Source organism: Nuphar pumila, chromosome 13 (genome assembly GCF_984573655.1).
Source record: "Nuphar pumila chromosome 13, dmNupPumi1.hap1.1, whole genome shotgun sequence".
NCBI lineage: Eukaryota > Viridiplantae > Streptophyta > Magnoliopsida > Nymphaeales > Nymphaeaceae > Nuphar > Nuphar pumila.
In genome coordinates this window covers 77,025,994-77,045,608 of record NC_143261.1, presented here as the reverse complement: position 1 = coordinate 77,045,608, position 19,615 = coordinate 77,025,994, and the positions used below count along the sequence as shown (strand labels likewise).

At 36.8% G+C, this 19,615-nt stretch overlaps 1 protein-coding gene across 1 annotated transcript in view; it reads right to left on the bottom strand.

Moving 5' to 3' along the window:
* LOC149818794 (putative galacturonosyltransferase 13) overlaps positions 1-17,247 on the bottom strand; it is a 36,162-nt gene extending 18,915 nt beyond the window's left edge. The window contains exons 1-3 of the mRNA XM_089985483.1: positions 16,736-17,247; positions 15,872-15,927; positions 15,542-15,697 (exon numbers count right to left, since the gene is read on the bottom strand). Coding sequence (XP_089841609.1) covers positions 15,542-15,697; positions 15,872-15,927; positions 16,736-16,946 — 423 coding nt within the window. The 5' untranslated portion in view covers positions 16,947-17,247. The remainder of the gene's footprint in view (positions 1-15,541; positions 15,698-15,871; positions 15,928-16,735) is intronic.
* Positions 17,248-19,615: the final 2,368 nt, after the last annotated feature.

Sequence of the window (19,615 nt, the reverse complement as noted above, 5' to 3'; positions counted from 1 at the left end):
GAACAACTTTACTAAAGCAGTCATATCAACCTTTTGGGGCTTGTTTAAGACCATAAAGAGTTTTATAATGTTTAATGATTTTTTTCTTTTCTATCTTAAGACCCGACATGTGATCCATATAGACTTTTTTATAAAGATCTCCATTTAAAAAGACATTTTTGACATTCAATTGGTAGATAATGTTAAATTATGTAATTAATCATGTAATGTAATATATATAAGGTAATACATATACATATATTAATATATATGCATATGTATCTACTTATTATATATATAATATATATTTCTATTTGTTTAGTTGTAGGGGTAGTTTAGTCTTTTCCACTATTTTACGCACATTCACTTTTATGAATGTGATTGTAAATTAATTTTATTTATTTATTTTTATTTCTTTTCTTTTAAGTACCAAAAGGTACCTTGGGAGGCCTACTCAAATAGACGTTGGGCCCCTCCAACGGTCACATTTGTGACCGTTGGAGGGGCTCCAACGTCTATGAGTGGAGCCCCTCCAAGGCCCCTTTTGGTTGTTATAAATAGGGGCTCTCCCTTTGTATTTTCTAATGGCTTTGAGTCAAAGGGCAAGTGCTCAATAAAGTGATTCCAATATTTTTTATGTCGTTGTGCATTTGTGAGTTGTGCTTTTGTGCACAAGTGTTCTAAAGTGTTCTTATTGTGCATATGTGTCAAGTTTATTATCAAGAATATTAAGGTCTTGATCTTAGTATCGTGTTGGAGATATTTTTACATGGTATCAGAGCCTCGTTGAAGAAGGAAAATCATGCATCTCTTTATTTTTGAAGTGCCTCGAAAAACGTGCCTTCAAGCTATTGGAATTTATAGTGGATCATCTTCTTCGGGCAATATTTTAAAAGCCTCTTTTATCAAGAAAGACTTGAAAATCTTTTGAGGTACGTGTTATTTTTTATCTTCTACCCTCTCTAATGGGTGAAAAAGACTCTCACTTCTCCCTTGGTTTTAAACTCAGTGGTTCAAACTATCATGTTTGGGCCGGAAATATGGAAGCTTATATCAAAGGAAAGGGTCTTTGGGGGTACATTCAAGGTTTAATACCGGAACCGGAACCCGAACCCAAACTTACAATCATTGAAAAATGGGATATTAAGATTCTTGAGGGGGAAGATAGACAAAAAGCCCTAGAAGATTATTCAAAAAAAGCATGATGAGTGAGAGATGAAGAACTTCAAGATCTTGTCTTGGATTTTTTCGTTCGTAGAAACCAAGATCAACGCCAACATCATTAAGTTCAAAAAGGCCTCCAAAGCTTGGTTGTACCTTGAAAAAATGTATACTTCAAAGGATTTATCACACAAGTATTACCTCCAAAAGAAGGCATTGACCCTTCAACAAAACAATTTGTCTATTCGGAAATATTTTGCCGAACTATCATCTATTTGGGACGAGCTTGCTATGCTCGAACCAAAATGAAGCGGAGAAGCAATTGAGTTAAGACAAACAACTAGAAGAAGATCGATTCTTCAATTTTTTAAATGGTCTTAGACCCGAATTTGAGCAAATTTGGTCTTCTCTTCTATCTGCCTTTACATCTCCCTCTCTCGAAGATGTAATCACTAAGCTAAGTGGTGAGGAAACCCGTATGGGGATTAGTAAGAATAATCCTAGCATCCTTGCTACACCTTCTTCTCGAAATGATTATGAAGGGGTTAATGCTCTGTCAAGACCCGAGAATAATATGAAGGCCTACAAACCCCCTCATTTTAAAAATCAAGGTCAAGGAGGAAATGATCGATATGACAAAAGAGACTATAGTAAATTAACTTGCCACTTTTGTAAAGAACCCGGGCATATTAAACCCATTTGCCCCAAATGGAAGAAAATACTTGTCGCGGCTATGGCATCCCAACCAGAGGAACAACCTTTTTCATCAAATGAGCCTCTTTCCCTTCAACAAATTGTGGATGCTCTACAACCTCTTCTCAAATGAGGCATTTCCGGAGGTGCTATATCATCCTCCTCATCTCTCGGTAAGGCATCTTGGCTCCTAGATTCCGGTGCATCATTTCACATGACTCCAAGTGCTTATTCTCTTTTCGATTTTTCTAAAAATTCTCTTGCATCTTCTGTCTCAACGGCGGATGGAACACCTCTTGAAATTAAAGGAATGGGCAATTTTGAAAAACAAGACTTCTTTATTCCAAAAATTCGTCTTATACCAAAACTAAACTTAAATTTACTTTCGGTTTCTCAACTCTCGAACTATGGTTGCGATATAAAATTCTCTTCTAATAAATGTTGGATACAAGATCGCCAGTCTGGGAAGTTGATTGGGGAAGGCTCTAGGAGAGGAGACCTCTACTATGTTGATTTTCTCCAAATTCTCAAGAACCAATTTTGTAATGTTGCTCAAAACAAAGATATTGTATGGCATAAGAGATTGAGGCATCCCAACATTGTTAAAATCTCTTATTTGCCTTTTATTAAGCATCTTTGTAATGAAAAATTTGTATGTAACGAATGTATTCTAGGAAAAATGAAAAGCCTACCTTTTACTCAAAGATCCATGTTTACAACAAAATCTTTTGAAATTGTTCACTCCGATGTATGGGGTCCGGCTCCGGTGATATCTAAAGGAGGTTTCTCATACTATGTTATTTTTGTGGACGATTACACTAGATTTAGTTGGATATATTTTCTTAAACATAAACATGAAGTTTTTTCGATTTTTAAAACATTTCATATGATGATTTTAAATCAATTCAATAGAAGTTTAAAAATTCTTAGAACCGACTTCGGTGGCGAATATCTTTCCAATGAATTCAAAAGTTATCTTGAAAGTCATGGTATTCTCCATAAAAAATCATGTCCAAAAACCCCACAACAAAATGGGTTGGCAGAACGAAAATATAGGCATATCATTGAAACAACTAGAACCTTGCTCATTTCACAGAATATTCCGAAAAGACTTTGGGCTGAAGCAACCCTTACATCGGTCTATCTCATAAATAGACTCCCATCAAAAATTTTGAACAAGGTTTCCCCATTTGAAAGATTGTACAAAAAAGAACCTGATTATAGCAGGTTAAGGGTGTTTGGATGCAAATGGTTTGTCCTTACTGATAAAAATGACAAATTCTCCCCTAAGGCCATTCTTTGTGCCTTTCTTGGTTATTCTGAAACTCAAAAGGGTTTTTTGTGTTATGATATTAAAAATGATCAACTATATGTTTCCAGAAATGTAAGCTTTTTGGAAAGTCTCAGTGGTTTCGAAAAATTTGAATCTAATGACGAGAATGTAGACTATTCTTTTCTGTTTGATCTGTTAACTGAAGGTGATGAAACTAGTGATGATGAGTCGAATCAGAATGACTCAAGTGATAATGAAACCAGTCTTGTGTCCTCTTCATTTCATCAACATGTCAATGAAGAACCGCATAGAGATCCCATAACCTACACTCATAGAGATAGAAATACTTTCAGAAGTGCCCTCGAAAGATATGATGATGATAGTGGGACTGCTCCTCAAAGTGAGGAAAACCTTCGTAGGACCGAAAGACATAGAAAAACCCCTTCTAGGTTCATCTCATAAGAAAAACCCTTTCTAGGTGCATTCTTAAAAAAAAACAGTATCAGTATAACAAGAAGTAAACCCACAATCAAGAACAACTTTACTAAAGCAGTCATATCAACCTTTTGGGGCTTGTTTAAGACCATAAAGAGTTTTATTAAGTTTAATGATTTTTTTCTTTTCTATCTTAAGACCCGACATATGATCCATATAGACTTTTTCATAAAGATCTCCATTTAAAAAGACATTTTTGACATTCGATTGGTAGATAATGTTAAATTATGTAATTAATCATGTAATGTAATATATATATTATATATATATAAGGTAATACATATACATATATTAATATATATGTATATGTATCTACTTATTATATATATAAAATATATATTTCTATTTGTTTAGTCATAGGGGTAGTTTAGTCTTTTCCACTGTTTTACGCACATTCATTTTTATGAATGTGATTGTAAATTAATTTTATTTTTTCTTTCTTTTTATTTTTTCTTTATTTTCTTTTAAGTACCAAAAGGTACCTTGGGGGGCCCACTCAAATAGACGTTGGACCCCTCCAACGTCTATGAGTGGAGCCCCTCCAAGGCCCCTTTTGGTTGTTATAAATAGGAGCTCTCCCCTTTGTATTTTCTCGTGGCTTTGAGTCAAAGCCCAAGTGCTCAATAAAGTTATTCCAATATTTTTTATGTTGTGCATTTGTGAGATTTTGTGAGTTGTGCTTTTGTGCACAAGTGTTCTAAAGTGTTCTTATTGTGCATGTGTGTCAAGTTTATTATCAAGAATATTAAGGTCTTGATCTTAGTATCTTGTTGGAGATACTTTTACAGATAGGTCATTGTTTGATAGATGTTAAGGCTATTAAAGTTCTTACACTAGTCATCCTAGCAACTAGAGCAAAAAAAATTCATAATTAATTTTATATTATTGAGAATACCCCTCAGCAACTAACCTAGCCTTATATCTTTCTACTGATCCATCACTTTTAGTTTTTGCTTTATAAACCCACCTACACCCAATAGCCTTTTTCCCAAAGGAAAAGTTACAATTTTCCATGTATTAACTTTGTTGAGTGCCTCTAATTCTAGTTTCATGGTATCTACGCAATGTGAATGCTGCTTAGCTTTTTTAAAGTTTGAAGACTCATGATGAAAATGGATCATCATTAGACAAGCTCTATAAATTGAGAAAAAATTATATGATACAAATTTTTGTGGAGGTCTAACACTTCTAGAGGATCATCTAGGTAAGGGTTCCTTTACTTGGTCATCTAAAGAGAGATTTTGTAAATATATATCAACAACATTTTGATGCTCATTTCTCTTGCGTCGAGTATATACATGAATGCCATTAGGAGAATTATCCCTTTGAAAAGAATCGTTATCACAAACAATTTCATCATCACAGATTACATCATTAGAAATTTTAAAATCATTTCTAGGTAATAAATCAAATAAAAAAGAATAATCAACATACATTTCTTGAAATATAAAGTTTGTTATTTTTAATATCATAACACCTATATCTTTTTTTATTTTTACCATATCCAATAAAAGCACATTCAAGAGCTTTTGGTGAAAGTTTGTATTGTCCTTGAAAGAGAACAAAACATTTGCAATCGAAAATTCTTAATCTTTTAAAATCCAAAGACATTTTAAACAACCTTTCAAAAGGAAAAACATTTTTTAAAGATGAAGATGACATCCTATTTATAAGATATATTGCGGAAAAAGAAACTTCGGCCCCAAAATTCCTTGGAACATTTTTAAAAATGAGAAGAGTTCTGGTGGTTTCAATAAGGTGTCTATGATTTCTTTCGACAAGATCATTTTGTTGAGGAGTATTTAGGCAAGATCTTTGATAAACAATGCCATTTTGTTTGAGATAATTTTGGAATTAATTTGACATGTATTCTCCTCTGAAATCGGATATAAAAATAGCTATATTATTTTGAAATTAATTTTTAATAAGGATATGAGATTCTATAAAAATAGAAAAAAACATTGGATTTGAACTTAAGAAAATAAACCCAAGTGTATCTAGTGAAATCATCAATAAAAACAACATTGTATGAATATCCTCCCTTAGACATGACAGGTGTCGAGCCTCATACATCCGAATGCACAAGCTCAAAAGGTCTTTTAGATACGAAGTTGCTATGTTGAAAATGAAGAGAATGCATTTTTCCAAGAATACAACCATTGTACGTAAATTCCTTTTCATTACAAATTTTTTCTAAGAAAGGAAAAATATACAACTTAGAGACACTAGGATGAGCAAGCCTTTTGTGCCAAGTGATAACATCTTTAGATTGAACATGATTACAAAAAAATTTAGATGGCAGGCAAAAAATTCATATAATATAGGTCTCCTCTTCCATAGCTTTGCCCAATCCGCTTCCCGGAGCGAAGATCCTATACATAGCAATTTGTAGGTGAAAAAAAGACATTATAACCAAGATCGGATATTTGAGAAGCCAAAAAAATATTTAAATTGAGTTTTGACATAATTTTAATTTTTGAAACATATAATTTTTTGTCTTTGCTTAACATTTTTTCAAGGTTTTCCATTCATATGAAATGAGGCACCCGAATCAAGAATCCAAAAAGACATATAGGGAGTTGATGAAATCGCGACACTGAAAATAGAAGGTGTGGAAGAGTTGTTTCTCATAAATTGTTGAAGTGCTTCTATAAGTTGAGCAATGAAGTCCTTGATGTCTTCAACCCTTTTTGGTTCTTCGTTTGAATTGCTTGGGTTATCTCCAACGGAAGCCACCATTCTTTTAAGCTTAAGACAAACGGGTCTAAGATGTCCCAAACACACCATTTTTCTTTCTTCACTATTGTTATTATAGTTAATTTTCCAAAAATGAGGAGGTTTATATGTTCTCATATTATTTCTCGGTTTAGACAATGCATGAACTTCATCAATATCTTTTTTAAGAGCCAAGTGAGTTTCTTCTTGGCATAGATTGACAAGAACTTCACTAAGAGGAGTTGAAGCCCTATAAAGTAGAGATCCTCTTAGTTGCTCAAATTTGGGTCGAAGACCATGAATGAATTGAAAATCTCTCTCTCTCTCTCTCTCTCTCTCTCTCTCTATATATATATATATATATATATATATATATATATATATATATATATATATATATATATATTTGCTCTTGCCTTATGGCAATAACACTTCTTTTCCATTGGGGTTCAAGGAGAGCAAGATCATCCCATAAAGGGTATAAAGTACTATAATAATCTCTAATACTCATATTCCCTTGCATGGTTCCTCTTACTTTTTCTTGCAAAAGAAATGCCTAGCAAGGTCCTTTTGAGTATATATATATCTTTCATGAAGAACCATGATTCATTTGCCTTTTTAAATTTAGCTAGATTAGCACAAATTTTGAGATCCATATTGTTCATGAACCATGCCAATATTTTGGAATGCTCACTCTCCCAATCTTCAACTTTGGATTGGTATTCTTGAATGACCTTGGCTTTTTCTTTATCATTCAAGGCTCTTTCTTCATTTCCTTCTTTCATGGTGAGTTTTAATTGAGGTTTTGGAATGGTGCCACATGCATATCCCCAAAGTTTCTTGCCTTTAAGGTTATTTTTCATACCGGCCGCCCACATTGTATAGTTGGTCTCATTCAATTTGAATGAGATCAATCTTTGCATTTTTATTAGCTATTGCGGAAAAAATGAAAAATAACAAGTGTGTGAAACTTAAGCACACTTAAAAATAATACAAAAATGAGTCCCAACAGTATTCAAACATCTAGAGGCTCTGATACCATGTAATGAAATACAAGTGCCAAGAGTAATGTCACAAAGTGACTACAAATAAGGCGCAAAAAACATAAACAAGATGACACTAATGGGCAAAATACAACAAGCCACAAAGGGCAATCACCAAACACACATAAAAAATCAATGTTATAAAGAATCAATGTATTGAAAAATGCTTGAAAAAACATTAAGAACGAGAGGGTCTTTGACCCCTATTTATACAACTATGGGGACCAAAGGGGGCTAAAAAGAGTCGTTGGGAGCTCCCCAACGGTCATAAATATGACCGTTGCGGAGGGTCCCAACAACTCTATGGGGTTTGACTTTTTTTCCCTTGATCAAATAAGAAAAAAAAAATAAAGAAACTCAAAAATGTCCCTAGTGGACATGTCTATTGACATAGGAACAAAAAGATTAAATTGCCCCTGTGGGCATTACAAAAGACATAAGTATATATATATAACCATATATTTTAACACATACTTGATCCACTTGCAGCCCGACTAGCAAGTGTACCTATTATGGGCCAAAGACAACATAGCCCCTCCTATATTTGGCTTTCCGAAAGATGTCCTTTTCTCTTCATTAACCATATCAAAAGGCTTCCTATATTATTGCATTTCACAAATTCAACCTTCAAGGATGAAAAGGTAATTTGGGCAAAGTTTGACAGTTACCATCACCTACTACCTGGACAAGAGTTAACTCTTTTAGGAGGGTTAACAAAAAGGCAAGGACACTTTTAACAGTATCTATAAGAGAGGGATTAATTTGGATACACTCCTAAAAACAACCTATAGTCACAAAAAAATTAAAAGCTAAGGTTATAGGTCCTAATGTGTGAATGTACCAGCATTGACATTTGCTCAGTAAGAGAATTTCTTGAGAGAATTTAAAATTAAGCATTTTTATCAGGAATATATCACCAAAGACAATCATTTTGGAAATGAAACTTCAAAAAATAAGATTGAGAACAAAACATTACTTCGGCATTTTCACAATGAAAATTGAAAAAAGAGATCATAGAATTATCAGAAAAGGAGTTAAGAAAATATTGGACACACAAACATACATACTATGTGTGTGTGTGAGTGGTCCATGGTCCATGCATCATTCAATGGCCCAAAATCCATGCAAGTTCAAGTGTGCCGTCCTTTACCACAGGGATAATGTGAAAGACCCCCATGTAGAATACTTCACGGTGGTAGCTGCCTACCGTTTTTTTAAACTACCACCAACAAATGAGTGTTTTCAAGTTGTTTTTCGCAAATCTGATCCTGCAGATGTGTTCAGCATGGTCAATTTGCTAGGAAATGACACTTGGATCATGTTTTTTTTGATAAAAAATATGATTTTTAAGAATTAAATATTTATGAAAATTGTACACTATCAAATTTTAAATCTTATAAGAACCTACCTGTGTGTCGGAATCGGACGATTCCAATAAAATCAAGCATGTAGATCACATCTGTACGGTCAGAAAAAAAATAGAAAAAAAAAACTTCGAAAGCCGGGTAGGCTGGTGGTAGGCAGCTACCACCTATTATATATATATATATATATGAGAGAGAGAATTTTTTTTATGCAGCGATGCTGAAGGCTCAACCTGCAGTGCTCTGCTGTCCACTGTCCAGCCCTTGCTTTTTCGAGCTGGGAGGTGGTCTACCGGGTTGGCTAGGTATTGCCGGTAAAGCAAGTAAAAAAAATAGAGGAAAACAAACCTCTTTCTCTTTTGGAGGGAAGAGAACGACTTTCATCCTTTTTCTTGCCGAGGATGCTTAGGAGCTCCCTAATCTTGGGTTAATATCAAAGAAGATCTAGATCTGCTAGAATTCAGGCTGGATTTCAACATGCTGGTAACTTTCTTCTCCCTTTTCCGATGAATTTGTTATTCTTGTGATAGACTCTGAGAAATAAAGAAATCTAGTCTATAGGTCTCTTGTTGGATTACTCCAGTTTTTTGGTCGGTGGCTTTCTTGCTCAAGTTTTTCACTGCAGCCCCAATGGAAAGTTGCTCTCTCACTCTCTCTCATTTGTGTGCAGGTGAAGGAGTTGGGGTTACCGTTACTTCATTAGCTGCACATAGTTTTATCTGGTTTGCAGGCTTTAACAGTTGTAGCAGAGTCGAGAAGCATCATGTATGCCTTTGAAAGCGGCTTGAACTGGAGGCAGGAAAATACAATCTAGAACAGGAAAATTTGTAGTGGGATATTTGATGTAAATTTTTTTACTGTTCAATCTCGGCTGCATATAATTGTTGTTTTGTGTCATTATTTTTACTATGGTGGTGAGTTATCGCTATGTAGCATAACATCTCTTTGACGTTGAATTAATGGATAAACTTTATTTTGAAAAGAAAAAAACTTACATGGCATGCTTTATTTACATGACAAAAATGTCATAAATAAATGAAAATGATAGAAATGTCAAGAGTTTGATAGTTCAGTCTTAGGCACGATGTGATAAAGCTTGTCTAGATTAACTGAAGTTTCATTTACTTATTCCATATGATTTCATATTTCTAAAGAAACTTTAGCACCATTTTCAAAAAAAAAAATGAAAAAATAATGTGCTTGAGAAACTACTTATTTTCAAATTGAATTACTAGTGAAAAATGAAAATAAATGGCATTTTTTGTATACAACAACAAACAACAACAACTACGCCTTCATCCCAAAACAATTGGGGTCGGCGATATGAACCAAAAAAGAAAATCATTCTGGGTCTTCCACATGAATCCTTCTCCTCCAATCATTTCTATCCAATGCCATGTCCTCGGTGAGGTTCGAAGCATTCATATCCTTTCCTATCACCTCCATCCATGTCTTCCTAGGCCTACCCCGACCTCTTTTAACTAATATATTTTCCCATTTCTCCATCCTTCTAACTGGAGCATCATTAGGCCTTCGCCGAATATGTCCAAACCACCGTAAACGATTCTCTCTCATCTTATTTTCAATGGGTGCAACGCCTACCTTCTTACGTATCTCTTCGTTCCGAATCTTATCTTTTATTGTATTTCAACGCATCCATCTCAGCATACGCATCTTAGCTACACTCATTTTTTGAATATGATGTCTCTTGGCAGCCCAACATTCCGTACCATATAGTAAAGTGGGCCTAATAGTCGTCCTGTTAAACTTTCCCTTCAACCGCAATGGCATTCTACGATCGCACAATACTCCAGTTGCACTTTTCCATTTCATCGAGCCAACCTTTATCCTATGATTTACATCTTCATCAATTTCTCCATACTTTTGAATGATAGATCCCAAATATTTGAAACAATCATCCACCGATATTTCTTGCTCACCAAGCTTCACTACACTCCCATCACTACTTCGTTGCTTACTAAACTGACATTCCATGTATTCTGTCTTACTCTTACTCAACTTAAAACCTCGTGCTTCCAATGTCTGACTCCATAATTCTAACTTAGCATTAACCCCAGCTCTAGACTCATCAATCAAAACAATATCATCAGCAAACAATATACACCATGGCACATTTTCTTGAATTGATCTCGAAAGCTCATCCATCACTATAACAAATAGGAAAGGGCTTAAAGCAGATCCTTGATGTAACCCAACCGTTATAGGAAAATTGGTTGTCGCCCCTCCACAAGTGCGGAGATTGGTTACTACTCCTTCATACATATCCTTAATTATACTAATGTACTCGAGAGAAACACATTTCTTCATCATTGTCCACCAGAGAACGTCCCTAGGTACTCTATCGTATGCCTTCTCCAAATCAATAAAAAACATATGCAAATCTTTGTTCCTCTCTCTATTTCTCTCAATAAGTTGTCTAAGAAGATGTATAGCTTCCATAGTTTTATACCACGATAGTTTGTGCAATCTTGTATATCACCCTTATTCTTATATAGAGGCACCAAAGTACTCTTTCTCCACTCATTAGGCATCTTATTTGTCCGCCAAATCTTGTTAAAAAGATTTGTCAACCATTCTAAATCTTTCTCTCCCAAGCATTTCCAAGTCTCGATAGGTATACCATCTGGGCCAACTGCCCTTCTTGATTTCATTTTCTTCAAAGCCTCTGCAATTTCTTTCTTTTGAATCTTGCACATGAAGTCACTATTCATCTCATGAAAAGGAATGGACAAGTCTCCAAGATCTTGAGCATGACTTTCATTAAATAGCTTATCAAAATAATCTTTCCATCTCTCCTTAATCTCCTCATCTTTGACTAAAACCCTTTGCGTTTCATCTTTGATACATCTAACCATACCCAGATCCCTCGATTTCCTATCTCTCATCTTTGCAAGCCTATAAATATCCTTCTCGCCCTCTTTGGTATCCAACTTGTCATAAACCTCCTTATATACCTTATCCCTCGCGTTCCGAACTACTATTTTAGCTTCCTTCTTTGTTATCATATACTTCTTCAAATTCTCATTATCACGACTCTTACTTAGATTTCTATAACACTCTCTTTTAACCTTAATAGCTAATTTGACATCCTCATTCCACCACGATGTATCCTTACCTAGCGGTGCACCGCCTTTAGACTCACCCAATACCTCCTTAGCCACCTTTCTCATGCCACCCGCTATCTTATTCCACATTGATTCTGAATCCTCCTCGAGACACCAATCAGCTTCCTTAACTACCTTCTCTACAAACATTCCTTGTTTAGCTCCTTTCAGTGCCCACCACTTAATTCTAGGATCTATCTTATGTCTATCCCTTTTGTGGCATTGTCTAATTCTAAGATCTAAAATTAAGACTCTATGTTGTGTAGCTACACTTTCTCCCGGTATAACCTTACAATCGATGCAACAACCCCTATCTCTCTTTCTAAGTAAGAAAAAATGACTCGTATTAACCCCACTTTTAAATGTTACTAGGTGAGACTCTCTCTTCCTAAACCAAGTGTTTGCTAAGATCATATCATAGGACAAACCAAAATCTAAAATCCTTTCTCCACTTTCGTTTCTTTCTCCTATACCATAGCCTCCATGGATACTCTCAAATCCATCCCTACTAATGCCTCTATGCCCATTAAGGTCACCGCCGATGAAAAGCCTTTCTCCATAAGATATCCCTTGTACTACTCCATCTAAATCTTCCCAAATTGACGCTTAATGGAATCATCTAAACCTACTTGAGGTGCATAAACACTAATAATATTAATAAACTCCGAACCTAATACTAATTTAATAAGTAAAATCCTATCACCCTTCTTACGGACCTCAACTACATTATCTATAAACTCACGACTCATAACAATCCCTACTCCATTCCTATTCCTATTTATTCCTGTATACCAAATCTTATATCCCCAAGGTTCTATCACTTTTGCTTTCTCACCTACCCATTTGGTCTCTTGTAAACATAAAATATCAATCTTTCTGCAACACATAACATCTACTAACTCTACCAACTTACCAGTTAAAGATCCTATGTTCCAAGTGGCTAACCTCATTTTATGATCTTGGACTAACTTCTTTACCCCCACCCGTCCAACAAAGTGAAGGAACCCTTGCCTATTTGACACCACACCCGGGCGTCGGTGTGACGCGTCGCTTCCGGGCGACGACCTAGCAACCCTTGCCCATTTATCACTGCCTCTGGGCCTATAGAGTACAGCGTGTCGCTCAGTAGGGAACGCCCCAACGAAATTCTCATATTGGTTCATATTCATAGGGTATGACTAAGTTTTTATGCTGGCTGTCACAGGCCTACCGCAACCCTCCTCCTTTATCCGGGCTTGGGACCGGCAGTGGATAACTAAACAGTTATACACAACGAAATTCTCATTTTTTGTATGATTCTAAAAATTCGAATTTGGACTTGGGATGAATATCCTAATTTTTTTTGGTGCAAGTCAAAAGACTGAAATGCATGGGCAAAAACAAAACAAGAAAACCCCAGACAAAGAAATGCCAACGTTACAGATTCCAAAGAAACTCTGCGACCTCAAATCTACCTGCCAAAGTAATGTCAGTTATCCCGTTTGTTCAATTTATTCAAGTTTCCCATTTCCACAAATTAACTCTCACAAAGAAGAAATATACGACATTTTCAATTTGGTTCAACTTAGGCAAACAAACAGAAAGGGCCAAGCCGACAACCGCAGAAGTGGCATTGGGCTGACAAGAAACAGCTCATCTGCTGGAACAGAGTGAGGTAGGGCTGGGATTTGGTAGGAGCAACAAAGAAACAGAAAGCTCCACCAAAACAAACAGAGCAAGAGAGGTGTGGTGTGTAAACACAACCTCCCACTAGGTCTCTAATGCAAAACCTGAGCAAGAGAAACACCAAGAGGAAACTGGAGGAATCTGATGAAAGACCAGCAGATTTTCCTCTCCATAAGAGTCCAGAATTCTGGAGATTCTAAGAGAAAAAGAACAGACTAATCTCTCCCAAAACAATGAAAACTAAGAATTTTTTGGCATGTTTTGCAATAAATCTGATCAAAATACGAGATTTCAAGATTTTTTGGAATGGAAAGTTAACTGAAAGTTGAAATTTGGTCCGAACTCTTGTAGATCTAAATCCTCTCCGATCTTAACCCTGCATTAGAGAGTAGGAAGTTCTCGAGCATCCTCAAGAGGGAAGGAAGAACTGTCCAAAAGAGAAAGACGAATATCATCCTCTTTTTCTTTGTTGTTTTATCTTTTTATTTTTTATTTTTATTTATGGTGGGTTACCTGTAGTAGCTAGCCAACCTAGTAGACCACCGCCTATCTCGAAGAAGCAAGAAATGGATGGTGAACAAATACGATGCTGCAGGCCCAGTCTGCAGCATCACTGCATAAAAACTGCCCTCATATATATATATATATATATATATATATATATATATATATATATATATATATATATATATATATATATATATATATTCCAGGCCTACCACGAGGGAACGGGTATTTTCAGGGGGGGGGGGGGGGGTCGCAAATCTGGTCCTGCAGATGTGTTTGGCATGGTCAATTTGCTAGGCAACGACACATGGATCATGTTTTCTTGATAAACATTACTTTTCAAGCCATGAATATTTATGAAAATTTTAGACCATCAACTTTATAAAAACCTACCTGTGTGTCGGAGTCGGATGATCCAAGAGTCAATAAAATCAAGCATGTAGAACATATCTGTACCGTCAGATTTAAGGAAAACATGGAGTAACCCTTCAAAAACTCGGTAGACTGGTGGTAGGCCAGAAAATGGTAGGCAGCTACCACCTACTATATGTATATATATATATATATATGTGTGTGTGTGTGTGTGTGTGTGTGTGTGTGTGTGTGTGCACCCATCAACAATCAAGATTCAAGAACAAAACTTTAAGCATTTATGGATAACAAAAACTCAAAGAATGACCTCTGATTGGGGCTATGCCAACTTCACAAAGAAGATTCCACTAGAGAGATCATCAAGTAGACTTTATTTATTAAAAAAAAAGGCTCCATTGTCCCCCTAAGCTTTGCATGATGAGTTTCCTCAAACAGGCAGCACAGAATTGACACAAACTCAATACCTACGCAAATATTATTTGCACCCACTATTGACTTCATTTTTTATTAGAAGGTGTCTTTCAATCCGTTGATAAAAATATATCCACATAGATAAAGCAAGTGTCAGAAAAAATCTTCAAAGAAATTTAGTAAGAATAAGATCGCATCATTAGGATGGAAATGTACAAAATGCAGATTTTATCATCAGAAACTCATGTTTGTTGAGTTCCACGAGTATGTTCAGTAAAACAATGATGAAAGGGTTTACTCTGAAAACATAAATAAAGTTTCTAAATAAAGTTTCCATGTTTCTAGAATAAAACAGAGATTCATTTTAATTCCATGATAACAAAGAAAATGACCTGATCAGATCTATGAATTCCTCTCAGTTACAAATATTGCTGCAGAATTATGTCTACGGACTAGGGAGGATCTTCCCTTCCAAAATCAATGAAATAACATGGATCAATGAGCATTGTTCTGGATAAGGATAAGCACAGGCACAGAAGAAATGTCTAAGTGTATATATACAGAAAAGAAGATGCACATTCTCAAAATTCAAGTGACAAAGCATACAGGACCCTTTTCTTTCTCTTCTTAGACAAAGAACCTTGGTGGTCTTTTTCTACTGTGAGTCAGAAATCCCAAATAATTCATGAAATAAATAAACATGAAAGCTAAATCTAAGAAAAACAAAGAACAACATACCATGGCCTTTAACTTGATGGCAACCGTCTTGGCATCATACTGGTTGTTCTTTATTTCAGCAACAAATTCACCAAATGATGCTGGCACAGTTAGACCATCTGGAACCCCCTCAGCATTCACTTCATTGAGCAGCTTATGTAGATCTCCAACCAACTTCTGCAACAGCATGAGAAGATGCGGTAAAGTACTGAAATATGACAAACTCGGTGCCATTAAATTGACCTCTAAAAGGAAAGGAAGAAAAAGAACAAAGAAAGCTTTTTTTTTTTCGAGATCAAAATTTGCTGAGATGCTGAGCATAAAAAAGTCAAAGAAAAAATAAAGACTCACCATAGAATCATCTGACCTCACAAGAAACCTTGGTCCCCATCTCCTGCCTAAACAATCTGAAACAAAATGAAAAAGCCACATATTATACTCTTATTCACAGTAGGCCGCACCAATGTGCTTCTCATCAGCTAACTTGTATAAGGCAAGGTCGAGATCTAACTTCAACAGCGGCAAAGATAGAAATCGATAAACCTGAAATCTAGTATCAGCCTAAAACTTTCTATGAAGACCCCCAAACAAAACATGGACAATTGCTCAATTCTGACCAGATATCAATAAAAAATAATTAAAATCAATATTTACAAAGGATCATAGCTTATAGATATTTCTTGTCAGCCACAATTTTTAGATATATATCAAACGAGAGAGAGAGAGAGAGATCATCAACAGCAAATTTCTGCCACCACCCTCCCCAAATGAATATCTAAATTTGTTCAGCACCACGTTCTAGCTGCACATGATCTCTGTTAAAGCATTCATCGTCCAAGAAGCTCAATGACCAAAATACTAACATCCACCCACACCTAGTATCAACTAAATCTCAGCTCAAAAATACTGAAAAAAAAAAACACAATAAAACTGAGATAGATTCAAGACCAGCATCCGACCATTCGAACAAGCGATCACAATTCCCTAAAATCAATCCAAAATCGAAAACCAACAACATATTTGATTAAACAGCCTAAACACAGGAAACCAGCGGAAAAAAAGGATAGAAATTTCCGATACCCACATCAAGAAAACTGATCGATACCATGATTCTAACCCAATACGGATTCATACCAAATTTAAATTCACGATCCTTGAAAAAGCATCACCAACCAACAATTTGAACCCCAAAAACTAGAAAGAAGGTGAATTTACCCAGAGAGGAGCACTTGTTGACGCCTTCGAGCGTGATGACGGCCGTCAAGATGAAGACGAAGGGCAGGAGGAAGGCGAGGATGAGCATGGTGTGGAAGAGGGTCCGGTAAGAGATGTGACGCGCGGCCAACTTTATCTTCATGAAGTCGAGGAAGCCATTGGTGGTCGAAATTGTGATGGTTCTCATGCTAGGAGATATGTGGACCTGCATTGTACTGATCCAGCGGGGGAAGGGTCTAGGCGCGGAGCTCCTCTAATGGAGGAGGGAGGAGGAGGGGATGATGCAGAAGGATACGCATCAGACAGAGGATCGAAGGGGCGGAAACGGAGGAAGAAGGAGCATCTGGGTCGCCTTAATTTCTGGTTCCGGGGGAAGAGAACCATTTTTCATAAGGAATGGTGGAGGCAATCGAAGGTGGGTCGGTGCTCATCCATGGCGTCAGAGATTTGAGAGAGAGAGAGAGACGGCCCAATTAGCTCAAGCTAGTACTTAGGGAGAAACTCAAACGCCCAATATTCACATAATTAATTCTAGTTACGACTCTCTCTCTCTCTCTATATATATATATATATATATATATCCACTACAAAATATGCCACCTACCCACCATACATGGATAGTAAAGAATGATCGGACGGTCCTTATTGACATGCCAAACTTCACCCTCTCCCTCCCTTCGGCACTGGCTACTGCAGATCCCCTCCCTCTGGCGATTACAGAGCCTCCGTCCTCTCCCTCTCTCCCACTATCACATGTCCTCAGATCCCCAAATCCCTCAGACACCAAAGCCCCCGTCCTCTCCTTCCTTCCTGACATTCGCAATGCAAATACAGTAGAACAGTCCCAAAATGTATGAAATCTTTTTACTAAAATGGCATAAGGGGGCACAAACAAAAGCATATTAGCAAATATGTCAAGACATTAGCAAACGTAAAAGTATTTAGTTAAAAAAGGTACACGTTTTGGGACCTTCACAACCCAGGGTTGCAAAATGTTCTCAAAATGTCTCCTTTTAATAAAATCATAAAGCATAACGACATTTGCAAATGTGTAAAGAAAATTCATATATTTGAAAAAAAAATTGTATATTTTAGATATTTGAATATCTGAAGAAAATTCACTTGTGCATACTTGGAGGAAGTTCGTGCCTCAGGTAGGTTTGATTAGGGTGGCAAAATATGACATGACCCGTCAACCCGCTTCTTAGCCAGGTTCGGGTTTGGCTTAAACGTGTCGTAAACGGGTTGACCCGCCTAACCTGTTTATTAAACGGGTTGGGTTCGTGTTAGGGGAATGCCAACCCGCCAACCTGGCTGACCCATTTAATAAATGTGTTAGGTGGGCAGGTCAACCCATTTACCCGAACCCGACCCACCTGCCAACCCATTTACTCGTACCCCACCCGCCAACCCGTTTACCCGAACCTGACCCGTTTATTAAATGGGTTAATAAATGGCGTGTCAGATTACCCATTTAATAAACGGGTCGGGTTCATGTTGCGGTATGCTGACCCGCCAACCCGACCTGATTGCTACCCTTAGGTTTGATATGTTTTCTAGTGGACAGATTTTCATCCCTCGTATATATATGGCAAACCTACCCACCACGCTTGGATTGTAAAAATGATTATGGTCCAGATTAACATGTCTAACTTCTCCCTTTTTCTCTCTATCTTTGTTTCTTTCTTTGGTGAGAGTTGCTCCATCCTCTCCCTCTCTTCCACAATTAGATATATCCATTTTTTTTGGCACCAACGACCTGCAAAGTCCCCATCCTCTCCCTATTTCATTACATTTACAAATGTAGTACAACATTTACAATCATGAGTTGCAAAGGTCTAAAAAAATGTACTAATTCCTTTTACTAAAATGGCATAAGAAGCACAATGAGAACATTAATGTGTGAAGGTCAAGACATTCTCAAATCTGAAAGTATTTAATTAAAAAAAGTACAACCTTCACAACTCATGATTATGATATCTCAAAAATGTATTGATCTTTTTTTAATAAAATAATATAAGGAGCACGTGCATACCTTCACAAATGGGTAGAAACAAAATTCACATATTTGAGAAAAACCATATATTTGGACACTCCAGAGGAAATTCACATATAGAAAAAATTAGTTTGTGCATATATTGACAAAGTTCTCATAATGGACAGGTTTGACATGTTTTGTAGTGAGCTGATTTTCACATGTGTATATATATATATATTGCAAAATGGGGCATCTTTCTTTATGAATTTGCAAAATGGGGATTTGATGTGTATTGATTCTTAGTAGGAGTGGCAAATTCTGACACGACCCACCAACCCGCCTCTTAGGCGGGTTCGGGTTGAGCTTAAGCCAACCCGTTTAATAAATGGGTCAACCCGCGTAACCCGTTTATTAAACAGGTCGGGTTTGGGTTGGGGGTATGCCAACCCGCCAACCCGGCTGACCCGTTTAATAAACGGGTTAGGCGGGTGGGTCAACCCGCCAACCCGTCTGCCAACCCGCCAACCCGACCCGTCAACCTGACCCGCGAAACTGAGAACCCGTTTACCCGACCCAACCCATTTATTAAATGGGTTGGCGGGTCGTGTCGGGTTACCCGTTTATTAAACGGGTCGTGTTCGTGTTTGCCACAGCCGACCCGTTTAATAAACGGGTCGGGTTCGGGTTGAGGTATGCTGACCCGCCAACCCGTCGGGTCGACCCGCCAACCCGACACGATTGCCACCCCTAATTCTTAGTTATTGGTATGTTTAGCAGGTGTGAGTCAAGCATATTGGGCATGTGGATTGGCACGTGTGAAGAAGGGTGTGGTGATTGGTATTTGGGGCTGGGAGCATGTGGGGTGTAATTTTTAGGGTTGACCTTGTCTTTTGAGGGGGGTT